The 14,594-nt window shown below is 31.9% G+C and overlaps 1 protein-coding gene across 5 annotated transcripts in view; it reads left to right on the top strand.

The window, feature by feature from the left end:
- The window catches only part of LOC117932988 (U-box domain-containing protein 35-like), a 42,327-nt gene extending 30,405 nt beyond the window's left edge, over nucleotides 1–11,922 (top strand). For 2 of the 5 annotated variants that reach the window (XM_034854330.1, XM_034854329.1), the window contains exons 6-10: nucleotides 5,004–5,320; nucleotides 7,959–8,060; nucleotides 8,801–9,229; nucleotides 9,709–10,452; nucleotides 11,367–11,922. In XM_034854330.1, coding sequence (XP_034710221.1) covers nucleotides 5,004–5,320; nucleotides 7,959–8,060; nucleotides 8,801–9,229; nucleotides 9,709–10,452; nucleotides 11,367–11,552 — 1,778 coding nt within the window. In that variant the 3' untranslated portion in view covers nucleotides 11,553–11,922. Of the gene's footprint in view, nucleotides 1–1,292; nucleotides 1,455–2,045; nucleotides 2,282–3,048; nucleotides 3,171–3,253; nucleotides 3,375–4,267; nucleotides 4,465–5,003; nucleotides 5,321–7,958; nucleotides 8,061–8,800; nucleotides 9,230–9,708; nucleotides 10,453–11,366 lie in introns of those variants that run through there. The other 3 variants (XM_034854332.1, XM_034854333.1, XM_034854331.1) reach the window with 3 other exon arrangements.
- Nucleotides 11,923–14,594: the final 2,672 nt, after the last annotated feature.

Consider the following 14,594-nt stretch of genomic DNA (forward strand, 5'->3'; position numbering starts at 1 on the left):
CAAAATTTTGATACCCAATTAAACTGGTTAATTCAAATGCAACACAAATAATAATTGAGTTAAAAACATAAACTCAATTTTGACCTAATTATTAAATAGATAATATACGATGTAATCTATTTAATAATTAGATACTGTTTAGTAAGTAAATCGAGTCAAATTATATATGAGTTTATAGAATTAACTCGTAAGACTTAATTAACTTATTTATCTAAAATCAAATTTGAAATGAATTAAATAGATTATAAGATTGACCAAAGTAAAATTTATATATTAAATGGTTTCACTTAAACATGATTATAAACTATCAAAATCTATTGATTTTGAATTATTCAAAAGTATGATAAGCATATTGATTTACAGGATTTCATGAGTTTGAGTCACCTGTCATTAACGGCTTCCAACACATTTTAAGAGTTGGATTTCACCCTTAAAGGTTGCTTTTAGCAGGGCAAAGAGACAGCGGTGATGCAAAGACAATGGGATCAAGTCATCCAAATCTCCTTCACATCAACTCTTCTCACAGCCATCACACTCCTTTGTTTTCAATTGGCCTAGAAAAGTAGACCATAGAAGGTGCCAAGACCTACTGGGTCAACTCTATTAGCCACCAATACAAAAATCCAAAAAAAAAAAGTCCAAGTTGCTCCTTTTTTCAAACAAAGAAACTGAAATTGAATTTTGATTCGCCTTTTATAGTAATGATTGCAAAATATATTTTAAAATATAATTTATGTGAATAAAAATTAATCATTAATATAATAAATTTTAAAACCTTTAGATTAGCAAATTAATATCTATCACGAAACATGGCATGCATAATTTTATTTTTTACTCAATTTTCTTTCCATTATTTTATTTTTTTTTTCTTTTATATATTTATCTTTTTTTTTTAAATATTTATCTCTTTTTTTTTTTAAATATTTATCTCTTTTTTTTATATATATATTTATCTTTTTTTTATATACCTTGAAGAAAAAATAAGAATGGAAAAATTTGTTTTTAATTCCATAAATTACTAGTTGGTCTCCAGAAAATAACAGTCAACCGAATCCTAACTCAAAACAATTCGATGAAAATCATTTTCGGAAAAGCCCCGAAAATAAACCCAACTCCAAAGGATAAGAATGGGTTGAAAACTAGAATACGAGAAAAATACATTAAATGTAGCTTTCAATGGATGGGGCCGCTCACGGCAAGGTTGCCTGGAAGCCGAGGGGAGTGAGGCGTGTGGAGCCCTTATGCTTCACGTCAGCACAAAGCGGCTTGTGCTGAAACTTCCCAACTAACTTGCATTGTTTAAAGCCCACCGAAATCGTCTCTTCTAAATGTTTGGGAGGTTTTGGGGTGGGAAAATAATTGGCTTTTCTTGTTTCTTTGTATGGTGTTGTTTTAAGGTTGAAGATTGATGGGTGTTCTTGATTTTCACATGGGTTTGAAGTTGTAAACACTTGGTATGGTTTGTTTCTGTTTTGCAGTAATTTTTTTTCGTTTTTTTCCTTCAAATATTCTGTTGTAATTGTTTGAAGTTTGAAACTTCACTTCTGGGTATTTGAATTTCAGTGCTTTTTTCACATTTAATCTCTCTCTGTTGTTGGTTTCTGGGCTGCGCTCAACTTTTCCATTTGTGCTATATGAAATTTGGAAGTATATTGTCTGGGTTTATGGTTCTTTGGTGTTATTTTAAAATTGGAGTGTATTTTTACATGCTAATTCAGTTTGGGAACACCGTAGTTGTACTCTCCTCAAATCTCCATCTCTTCATTTTCTTCTCTCTCCAATCAATTCTGCAATTCCATCCTGTGTTGATTGCTTCTCTTCCTTGTGCGGTTGGATTCGCTTCGCATGCTTAATGACATAATTTTGTGGGATTTGGAACTTTGAGATGTGGGATTATTGGTAAAAAAGGAAAAAATAAAATTGCAATCTAGGAATCATGGCAGCCTTTTGTTCTAATGCATTTCTGAGAATGAATATGGATTTTGTTGGATATTATAAGTGGTAGGATTCTGACATTTTTTATTAGAGTTCCCTCTTCATTTTAGAGAGAACTCCTTTGTAGATTGAGCTATTTGAGTCATGGAGGCTAAAGAAATTATTGAAGAAAAACAAGAACTTGCGTTGGCGCTTCCCTTACCTTCCACCATTGCAGTGGCTATCAATGGAAAGAAAAAAAGCAAATATGTTGTTAGGTGGGCATTAGAGAAGTTTGTTCCCGAGGGATTGCATATGTTCAAGATGTTACATGTCCGTCCGAAGATAACCTCAGTCCCTACGCCGAGTAAGCTATCCCTCTTCAAAATAATCATTCATCTATACAAAAAAATTTGCCTTTGACCAAATTCTAAATTTATTAGACATGTATACAAAAGCTTTAGAGGAATAAGAAAGCACAGACATAAAATGTTTCTTTAAAGAAATTAGAGCAGCTTAGGCCTCTGCTTTTGTTAATAATTGCTGGCATGTTGTATAATTCGATCTGTATCCTGTAGATCTACTTTTAAATGCATATATCATGACACCTGTGTTTAGTTATTCGTGCAAATGTAGTTTCAAAATTGCTGTTTTTAAAAATAAAATTTTAAAAAAAGGGCTGACATGGACTAAAGATATTCCCCACCATGGGTTGTTCTTAGTAAGTTTAGCATTCAGAAACCATTCATGCAAACTTCTTTTTGCTTGGATAACCAGTCTTTACTTGATACTGTAATCTATTTTCATTAAAAAAAGCATTATATAGATCCAATCAAAAAAAAAAAAAAAAGCATTATATAGCAGTCCCATGAGAGTGAGTCAGACTGTATGCTGGAAAATAGTTTTGGGTTTTGATTCTTGAACACATTGGCAGCAATGCATTTTGACTTTGGAATTTTACTAGAAGGATGCACATTTGGCATCTAAGTGGTTCAATTTCTCCAGTAATGACTTTAGAGCAAGAAATGTGGAAGTTACTTAATTCTAAAAGTCAGAATGAAAAAGTAAAAGATCATTGAGAATTTGAACTTGCCTTAATTTTTCTCTGGTCATTTTACATTGTTAACCTTCCAGTGGGAAATTCGATTCCTCTTTCACAAGTGCGAGATGATGTAGCAGCTGCTTACCTGGAAGAAATGGGATGGCAGACAAGTGAAATGCTTCTTCCTTACAAGACGATGTTTTTGCATAAAAAGGTTGAAAGTTTGCTTGTTGAAAAGTTGATATTGAACAAATCCCATGAAAGACAAAAGCTTACTTTGAACGATTCTGAATGTAGGTGCAAGTGGATGTTGTTGTGATTGAATCAGATGATGTTGCAAAGGCAATAGCAGAGGAGATAGCAAAAGCACTATCCATAAGCTTGTTATTGGAGCTTCATCTAGTGGCATGTTTTCAAGGTAAAACAGCATGCTGGTATACTAACCCTTGCTTATTTTAATTTAATATTCAAGATGCACTATCTCTGTCAATGTATATAATACTCTCATTTGGCTCTCTGGGTTGAGAAATGAGATCCCTGCATAATTATAATCAGGTTCCACTTCAGTTCGAAAGCAAATATGCCTTGAAGCAGGCAAAATATTAGGGCTGTCTTTTGAGGTTTCATTTCATTATGTTTTATGCAGCTTCTAAAGGTTCAAACCCATCACATAGAATGATCGATTAAAAAGACTGGGCTGCATCACCACAGTTAATGATAGGGATCTTTTATTTGAAGCAATTCACTTTTCCTCTGGTGTGCAAATGCACCTAAGCAATTAACTTAATATGGGCAATGCTGATTTGTTAGGAGGAATAATTTTTTAACAAAGCATAACAAGAAATCTGCACAGGAATTCACATAAGCAAGTAGTTTTAGAAAATATCTATTTGTTGTTTTCACCTGTTTTTTAAAGGCTGTATAAAAAAATAATGATACAAATATGAAGAATGGTTAAAAATAAAACACTACATATGAAAGTTCTTTTTAAAACATATTTAAAAACATAGAAAATAGGTTAAAAACATTTCAAAAAAACTTCCCAAACATAGCCTATGTGATGTAAGTGTCTATAGTTTTTTATTCTCTCTTGATTTTCATCTTGAATGCTGTTGTTAAGGAGATAACAAATTAACAATTATAGGAAAGCGAAGGGGAAAAAAAAATAAAATTCTGAGAATTGTCATATTTTAAGATTAAATCTGAAGAATCATCTGTTCCGTAACCTTTGTATGTTGTTTATTTATTTATTTATTTTTATTGTTTCTCCATGTTCACACAACTTGCTTGTTAACAACATAACAATCACAGGAAAGTTAAGGGACAAAGTCTGTCTTTGAGAATCTCAGAATGCACTCCAAGCTTCTGTACAGTCTATACTGTTTCAAAAGGACAATTATCCTCTGTGCGCCCGTCGGATTCAGATAAAAATGGAAGCATTAAAGAGGACAGTAGTGATGCAAGTTCTACCACCAGTTCTTCAAGTCACACTTCCAGCTCACATGCAGGTGTTTATGTTTCTCAATTTATAAATTGAGCTACATCTACTTAGTGATGAATGTGTGTGTGATTTTATCTGTGTACAAATGCACTTTCTTCTGAACATACTCATCTTGCAGCCCCTGGGTGAAACCTGATCATTCCTCACATGATAGCGGTACTAGAGAGTGTTATCTAGTTTCCATTATGCGTACAAAATATGTAATGGCCAAATTGTCTAAGTCATAACTAAAATACAAGAGAGTGACTGAGCTATCCCTAAATGCTAAGACTGCATTATGTGCTACAATTATTGTTTATTTATTTATTTTCCCTAGAAGCAGACATGAGTGACCTCTAGAGAAAATAAATTATAATGAATCCAATGTATGTTACAGTTTGAGAATTTTTTTCTTATATTAAGAAATTACCTTGGGCAATACTTAAGAAAAATACACAATTTTGTTTTGATCTAGGGGTTTTTGCTGTAGTTTCAAGGCTAACAAGTTTGGGCAGGAAATCATTTGTGTTGAAGAGAGTTTTAATGTTTCTCCCTTTTTGTTGACTGAGACAGGTTCTGCAGCTTCATATTCTCATTTTCATTCTCCTTCACTACCAATGCAACGCTTTCAAGCTCTTTCAACTATAAACCGGACCCTTCTCCATACAAGAACAGGTTCAATTGAAACCAACTCTTCTAGACGTCAATCTCTGGATATCAGGGAGGAGGAGAGTTTTATGAGTCCATGCCCCAGTAATTCAGATATTGGTTATGCACCTAGTCAGGTTTCTAGTGCTAGAAGCTTCTTGACAGACGATCAATCATGGATTTCTGATCAAGCTTCCACCTCAGATGCTTTTACAGAGTCCTCGTCAGGAAGTCAGGTAACTTCTTTTACCATTCCTCTTGACTTATTTTAATGATATTTTCCGTGAACTTGCATTAATAAAGTATGTTTGGTTGGAGTTGCTCATGAGCAGCTTAATCACATCAATAAATGCTTGTTTGCTGATTGGGATTTTGGAATTGTGTATTGGTAGGGAATTCTTAGTCGGTAATTGATTTTGAGAATGAATAGAATATGATTACTGTATATTGGAAGTTTGACAATGGTTGTTAGGGTATGCAGACATTTTGTATAGTTAGAATTAGTGAAGAACTCACATTCATCCAGAAATTCAAAGCCTTTCCACATGACTAATATGATTCCAACTTGATGCTTGTGTTTATTCTTAAGTGAAAAAGCCTTATGCTTTCATGATATCATGCTTACCATGACAAAAACATTGTTTCAAAGTTTACACAATAAAAAGCACAGATTTTCAGCTAGAAGCTGTGCCTAAATTTTTTTACCAGAAAGCTGTGCCTAAATTATTGGGACTACTTTTGTTTTTGATGATGTCAAGTACAGCATAGCATGGGTCTATGGGTGTATGTTTCCATGCCTACATGTAATCTAATGCAATTCATATTATTGAGTATCAAAACATAAATTCACAGAGAAAATAAGAAAGAAGGGAGATCATTGTTTTCAATTTCAAATCCTGGGATCTGTCATGATAGTTCTTCAGTCTATAAGAAATGAGAGAAAAATATGTTTTCATTAAGCATTAATCTGATATTACACTAGGAGGCCAATTCATACACACCATAAAATCTTTAAAAAAATATTAAAAACCTTAGAAAAAAAAATGCTTACTAACAGTAACATACTAAACTTTAATCACTCAATTTTAACTACTGAAACTCTAAATAAAATAAGAAACTCCCAAAAGCAAAAATTTAAAAAAAAATTAAAAAAATTGAAAAAAAGGAAGTATCCCAAAAGTTGTGGTTGCAGGGTATCTTGTCCTATATCAAGCTCCACCACTTCGAAAAGAAATGTCCTTGAGTAATTACTGAGGTACTAAAGCCTTCCCTTCCAAACTTCATTTACCCCAGATCATATAGCATGGAATTTCTCTTCTTCGGTTTTTAATTGGTTTGAAAGACTCTTCTAACAAGAATTACAGAACAAACTATTGTTTTTAACCCCAACAAAGTAAATACATTGTGATAAGTTGGTTTTTTGGATTATCAACTGGATTTTAGGATTACTAACTTATGTTAACATTTGACAAATTCTTTCTTTAGTGAATCTTTTCTTCCAATAGGAACTTCTAAAACTTGCTCCATACGTTGTGCATTCGATCTTCTACTTCTTCAATAGGTTCTTCATCAGCAACTTGTGTCTGAAATCTGAATTTGATTTGACTATTTACGTAAACCAAAATTTCAAAAAAAACAAAGACAAGAAACGGAGAAACGGAGAAACAAATATCAAACTTTTGTTAATTGCCAAAAAGTGGAGTACAATCTATGAAACTATTCTTTCAACAAAGAATATATCCTCCAATTTTTATTTTTTTTTTCTTCAAAGAATTTGAATAGCTTGTTTTTCAACCAAGGATAAGATGTTCTCTCATTTTGTCAAAAAAATGTTATGGATGTGGATATTCTGCATTTCTCTTGGCTTATTAGATTGTAGCTTTGAGCCCGAATGCTAGAAGTGTGAAACCTATGGAGATTGTAAATCCTACAGAGCTCCAACACAAACATAACATTGGAGTTTCCAGTATTGAAGAAAGTTCTTCAAAAATTTTGAAGCTTAAAATCTGACAAAGCTCTCTCTTTTTATGTTGTTCCTGTTTTTCCTGAGGGCATCTTCTATTTATGGGAGTTGATGAGAGCGTTTCCTGACAAACCATTTTGAGTGATAATTATTCTTCATTATTATTTAGAAGGATAAAACCTTATGGTTGGGAAAAATGCGTCTGTTTGACTGAAGGAAATATCTGTATTCCTCTGCCATGAGTATCATATGCCAAGTTATAATATTTTATTTATAGAAAGTTTATTACTTGACAACTTCTATCATGACATATGGTCTCGTTTGATTTGCATTTACATCTTTCATGTGCACTGACACACCTAAACCCTAGAGCCTATTTGACAATTCTTGACTTGGCCACAGTCAGAAACAAGTTTTGAGAATGTGGCAATGTATAATTTCTCCACAATTACTATACTTTGACTGTTGCAAATTGAAAGTGTCTCAGATTAGTTCACCTCCTAAAATCAGAGTAATTCCTGCATCATTAGAAATTTAATTAAGAGTAGCCTATAGAGACTCAGCTATGAGTCTTATGACTATTAAAACCTAAAAAAAATGAAGAGAAAAAAAAAGAAAAAGAAATAAAAATCCTAAAAACTGGAAGTTCGAAAAAAGGAATAAAATGTTCCAGAATTTGTTATTTGGCTGGGGTATTTTGTCAAACATCAACAATCCAGAACTGCTTATCACAAAGAAATGGTTGATCTTAATAACTTGAGATCAGTAGTGCGCTTTTGGTGTCTACAAATGTGCTTATGTGTACAAATTCAGATATATGTCTAATTTATTGTTCAGAAGCTCAGTGCAACCAGTCGAAAGACAACTAGGCATGTTACAGAAATTTAATCGAGTTTCACTTGTATGTGCAGGTGAATATAAATTTTGAGCTAGAAAAACTGAGAGTTGAACTTAGACATGTCCGAGGGATATATGCAATGGCTCAAAGTGAGAACATTGATGCTGCTCGGAAGGTAAGTTTTTCCTTTCTGCAATGAAAACTAGTGATGAATAAAAATATGCAAACTTCCTGAGTGGTGCCAATTTTTTCCTTTTTCTTTTCAGGAATTCCCAAAATATTCATGATTACTTTATTCAGCACACTTCAATCTTTGCTTGTAATCAGTCATTTGCTAATTATTTAATAATGTTTATCTAACATTTTTTTGAATTGCTTACAAATTTTTCAATAATTCCATTATTTGTTTTTTGTTTTAACATGCACTATTTTTCCCTCCCTCAAAACCATTTTTCATTTATTAGAATTGCTACTTAATTTCTTTCCAAATATGCCATCTCTAGGTTCTTGATGATATTTCTTTCTTACTGTTTTCCAAATTAAAAAATTTTTGTTACATCAGCTGATTCATGAATAAAAAGTTTGTTAGTGTTGTTCATATGTTTATGATGACCTGACTGGGCAATCGTTCATGAAGATTACCAGTTCTATAATGGTACTAATGCCTAGTATGCCTGACCATCCAAAAGATTGGCTGCTACCTGTTTGGCCTATAGGCCCCAGTACATCAGCTTGTAATTGATAATAACCTGATTTAAGAACTGTTTTTGGACCATCACCACCAATATATAACACCATAAATTTGGGGACTGGACAAAAGACTAACAGTATCAGTGCTACATGTGCCAGTTTTACAATTAGAATCCAAGACTAGTCTTGCAGAGAAAACAGCTAATGTTCTTGCTTTCCAATCAGCTAAACGATCTAAGCAAGCGCCGATTGGAGGAAGCAGATAAGCTTAAGGAGATTAAACTCAAGGAGGAGGAAGCCAGAGAATTAGCAAGAAAAGAGAAGGAGAAATATGAAGCTGCAAAAAGGGAAGCCGAGTACGCAAGGGAATGTGCTGAAAAAGAAGCGTTACAAAGGAAAGAAGCAGAGATCAAAGCCTTGCATGATGTCAAAGAGAAAGAAAAGCTTGAAAATGCACTTGTTGGTCCAGTGCAGTCATATCAGGAGTTCACATGGGAAGAAATTGTGTCTGCTACCTCATCATTCTCTGAAAACCTTCAGATTGGGAAGGGGGCGCATGGAACTGTCTACAGGTGCAATCTGCATCATACAACTGCAGCAGTGAAAGTTCTCCACTCAAAGGAGGGTCATATAACCAAGGAATTCCAGCAGGAGGTATGATATAAACACTTAACTAAATGTGTGTTTGTTGAGTTTGTGTTTTCTGCTTCTAAGCTAAGCAAAAGTCTTCTGAGACATACTATTTTTCGCTTAAGTTTGCATAGTCTCTAGCTTTTCCAGCTTTGATGGTATTCCTCTGGTTTTAGGTCAGAATAACCAAAACTGTCTTCAAAATTAATCTTAAGGGGAACTATAAGTCCTCTTTCAGCAATTATTTTGGGGCTCACTTCAGGTGTCCCATTTTTCTCTGTTTGTTTGATTTCCAGTTTAGGAAAGGTGCATACTCATTATTTCACAAAAATCATTGCTCTTTTGGCAATTCATTTACTTTGCTTTTAATTAAGAGATGATGGATGCATCTCTTCATACCATGTGGTGCAAAGCCGTTGTGAACCAAATTTGTATGATAGTGAACCTATGGTTACTCAGTGTTTGAACAGAACACTTATATCTATGTTGTCTTTGCCTTTCAGCTTGATGTATTAAGTAAAATTCGTCATCCTCATCTGCTGCTTCTTCTAGGCGCCTGTTCTGATCATGGTTGCCTAGTGTATGAGTACATGGAAAATGGTAGCTTGGAAGAGAGGTTGCTGCAGAAATATAATACAGCCCCAATTCCATGGTTTGAGAGATATCGAATTGCTTGGGAAGTAGCCTCAACCCTTGTCTTTCTTCACAACTCAAAGCCTAAATCAATCATCCATCGTGATCTGAAACCAGCAAACATCTTGCTTGATCATAACTTGGTGAGCAAGATCGGTGATGTTGGCCTTTCAACAATGCTTAATCTGGACTCTTCTATATGCAACATAAACACAGGTCCTGTTGGAACACTTTGCTACATAGATCCTGAATATCAACGGACTGGTTTAGTCTCTCCAAAATCCGATGTTTATGCTTTTGGGATGGTGGTTTTGCAGTTGCTGACTGCAAAACCAGCAATAGCACTAGCCCACCTGGTGGAAACAGCAGTTCAAGATGACCAACTAATGGAGATTTTGGACCCAATGGCTGGGCAATGGCCAATGAAAGAAACAAAAGAACTGGCTCTATTAGGATTAGGCTGTCTAGAGCTTCGCCGAAGAGACAGGCCCGATTTAAAAGATGAGGTACTTCCTGCACTGGAGAGATTAAAAGATGTTGCTGACAGGTCCCGAGATTCAGCTCCCAAGGTTCAGTTGGCACCTCCTAACCATTTTGTCTGCCCAATACTTAAGGTATGACCTTACAATATTTCAAAGGGGAAAAGTCTTTTGAACTGATTGATACTTATTAGTACTTGGGCATGTTTGGAGTAGAAGAAGATTGATTTTGTTTTTATTTCTGTTTGTCTGTGCATGCACAAAACTCTTCTACCACTTGCATGTTATTAACAGAGAAAGGTAGGTCTATTATTAGAGTATTGCTTGGCGTGAATAGGGGTTTGATCTATCTATCATTAGAGTATGTTACTAATTGGACTTAGAGGAAGAACATGTGTTGGAAATCACTTTGTGGCACATAGGTTAGCTGTAAAACCCGATTTGATATTAACTTGGGTATGTGTAGATTAAACCGTCTTGCTAAGCTCTCTTTTGTTTTAGTAGCTTTAAAACATGGATTCGCTGTTTGCTTACTGGCTTCATATAATTCAGAAAACACTAATTTTCTCAAAGCCTCCAGACCATCCCCATGGGGGTGGTGAGGGGAGAGCCCCAATTGGTAGAAAAAAACCCACAACCCCTTGGGGTTATCCTGTACTTGGAAGAAGAAGTAGAAAAATGAATAAATATAGCGATAATTTGATTCTTTGCCGCCGTAGTAAGTAGTAAATAGGAGAGAAAATAGAATTTGTTTCTTCGTCTTAACAAAAAAAAAGAGTAATTAACTGTGACACATTCACTAAAAAAAAATCCTTCTATGGCAAAGCATTTATTAAGAAAAATTGCTACTGTCTCTTTTGGCAACCATGATGCCATTGTATCAAGCAACATCTATTCATCTGTGTGTGGGTTATATTTTTTATTACTAAATTTGTTAACACAGGGGATAGTTGATATTTGAATTGTGATGAAGATTTGTCTCCCTAGGCTTCTCTTTTCTTTTTATGTTGCCTAATTTGATGTTGTAACTTGTACTTTTGGTGTTACAGGATGTAATGCATGACCCTTGTGTTGCTGCGGATGGATACACCTATGACCGAAGAGCAATAGAGAAGTGGGTGGAAGAGAATGACAACTCGCCCATGACGAATTTGGCTTTGCCAAATAAGAATCTAATACCCAATTACACACTTCTTTCTGCAATTATGGAATGGAAGTCCCAAAGCAACCAATAATTTTTGGAAGTTTTAGAGTCTGTTGAAGTGATTCTAAGAAGCACTTTTAGCTTTAAAAAGTGTTTTTGAAAAAAAAGTTAGACATCTGACAAAATTTAGGAAATACTTTTAAAATTTTGAAAAATTATTATTAGTGTTGAGAAATCACTTGCAATATTTTGTAGAAAAACATTTAATAAGTGGTTGTTTTGGAAACACTTGAGAAAATGTTTCCATAAAGAAATCTTTTTTCCTTTTTTGTTTGTCACTTGATTTCTGTCCCGATTGTAGATAATTTAAAATAATATGAGGTGTGAATAGTGATATTATGTGGAGTAGTCTTGAGGATGAGGATAATGAATGGTCAAGTTTGATGATATTTTGGTAACAATGTTCATGGAATCTATGAATGTTTGAATGGTGAAATTGACTGTATTTATTATTTATTTTAATAGTAAAATAAAAAAATATAGTATGTTTATAATTAAAACAAAATTGACCAATTGTGTTTGTTTGTTACTGATGTTTTTACATGAAATTTAATTAAATAAAAAAATTTATATTTGTTTATTGTTATTATTTTTTATTTTATTTACTCTATTAGTTATTTTAACAATGCAATAGAAAATTTTAATATATTTATAATTAGTAATGGAATTAATCAATTGTGTAACATTATTGGTAAAAAAAAAGAGGGCGTTGTACTATTATAATATTATTAGTAAATATTCTCTTTTTTTGTCTATTTTAAATTATTTTTTAACTATATGTTTTCATTTTGTAGAAAATTATTTTTACTTTTCTTAAGAGAATTTTGTACTTACAAAGTGTTTTTGAAAAAAATTAAGGATTTGTTTGGTAATTGTTTTTTAAAATAATTTTGAAAAATAGTTTTTGAGAATAATTTTTTAAAATTGTTCTTTGATTTTTGTATAACAAAAAATTTAAAATGTTTTTAATATGTTTTTAATATTTTTAAATATGTTTTAAAAATAATTTTTATATTTAGTATTTTATTTTTAATAATTTTACATGTGTATAATTATTTCTTAAAACAACCCTAAAGAAACAAATAAAAGAAAATGTTATCTAAAAATATTATGTTTTCTATTCTTAAGAATATAAAAATAAAAAACAAAATTTGATTGTCAAATGTGGTTTTTGTGTTTTGGAAAACAGAAAACAGAAAACCGTTTCTTAAAAACAATTCCCAAACATGTTATACATGTTTGACAAAATTTAGGAAACACTTTTAAATATATAAAAAAATCACTTATACGATTGGAAAATCACTTGTAATATTTTTTTTGTAAAAACATTTGATAGAGAATTCTCTTAAAAACATTTCCAATAACATATTTTTACTAGAAATACTATCAAATGCACAATCTCTATAGTTATCTGAAAACATTTTACCATTAAAAACCTATCCAAGTGGGAAAAAAAATGATAATCCATGAAATAAATTGAGGAATAGAGTGAAAGAAAAGAACACAAGCAAATTATAGAAAAGAAGACAAAGGAAAAGATGATATCGAAAAAGATTAAATTATAACTCTTTTAATCAAACCCAAATCCTATCAAATTTCACCTTTTGAAGCAATTAAAAACTTAATTCTTCCTCCAAATCCTTTTAAACCGTTTTTGTTTTTGAATTCCATTTTGGATTTGAGAATTTAAAATTATTTTTTTTTCTCGTTCTCATCTTAATCTCCCCATTCCAAGCACAATATTAGAGGACCTTTAATAAAGGAGTTTAACAAATAAAATGAAGTTAAAATTGTTATAGACAAAATAAAAATGGAATCAGACACATTCTCTCCTAGAAACACCTTAGTAAAGCATGCTAAGGGGATAGCTAAGCTAAGTTACAAATACTTTTTGGTGGTGTTTGTTTATTTATAATTTAATATTAATTGTAATTTGCTTTCAAATTTTAAATAATTTATTTTTAAATTTTGTTTTAATTTGTTACTTAATTTTTAATTTTTTATTAAATAAAAATCAAAATATTTGACTTTTTATTGAATGCTAAAAATAATTTTTTAAAATAAGCAAAACATAATCTCTCTATAACCTTCACCCTGTCAATACTAAAAGTTTAATTGAAATAAAATAATAAAAAACTACTTAATACTTAATAATAATTAAGTTTTATTTAATTTTTTTTTAAAAAAAACATCACCTTGATGAATATATTTTTCCTACATGATGCCTTTTTCTTTTCTTTTTTTTTTTATTTAGAAAAATGGGTTTTGACTCACTAATTTAAAAAAAATAGAAAAAAAGAAATTCAACTTCTATAAATCAATTTTATCTTCTTTAATTTAAAAATATTTTTAAATATATGTACTTTTTCATGAGTTAGAATTATTTCCTAAAATACCTTACTTCATAATATTAAATATAATTATATAAAAAAAAATTAATTTATCATTTTAATTTGATAAAAGTATTGTACAAATAAATATGTTTTAATTTTTATTATAAAATATGATACACAAATTATTTTAAAAAAAAATTCTCTAAGAAATAAATAAAATATTTTTAATTCCCTAATTAATAATGATTTTATATTCTATATTATATCAATCCACTCATCTTCTCTCTCTCTTTTTTTTTTCTTCATAAAATTGAATAAAAATTTTGTTAGTTGGCTTTTTGGTATTTGGGCATGTCTGCTAATTTTCCTCTTGTATGTGCTCATGTAGACCCTTATCTTCCTTTGATATGGGATCCTAGTTTACATTTATCATTTTTACATCCTTTTTTAGCTCTTTCGTCATCCACATGTCTTCCACCTAATATTTATCTGTCCACATTAATGGTTGCAATTTTAGTCTAAACAAGTACCAATTTTGGTCAAAACAGATAAGGAGAGTACAAAATTTGAATCTGCATAAGGTATAATTGGTTGCGATGGGTTTGACGGGGACTTGGGTGGCAACATATACGGATATGAAGGAGTGAGTGTTTTCAAATGGGTCAAAAAGAGGCAGAGGCGGTGGTTGCTTGTGTTTTTTGGTCGGCCATGGAAGAAGTCTTTGGAGTATGAAAAGCTCT

The sequence above is a fragment of the Vitis riparia genome, chromosome 16, assembly GCF_004353265.1.
Source record: "Vitis riparia cultivar Riparia Gloire de Montpellier isolate 1030 chromosome 16, EGFV_Vit.rip_1.0, whole genome shotgun sequence".
Lineage (NCBI taxonomy): Eukaryota > Viridiplantae > Streptophyta > Magnoliopsida > Vitales > Vitaceae > Vitis > Vitis riparia.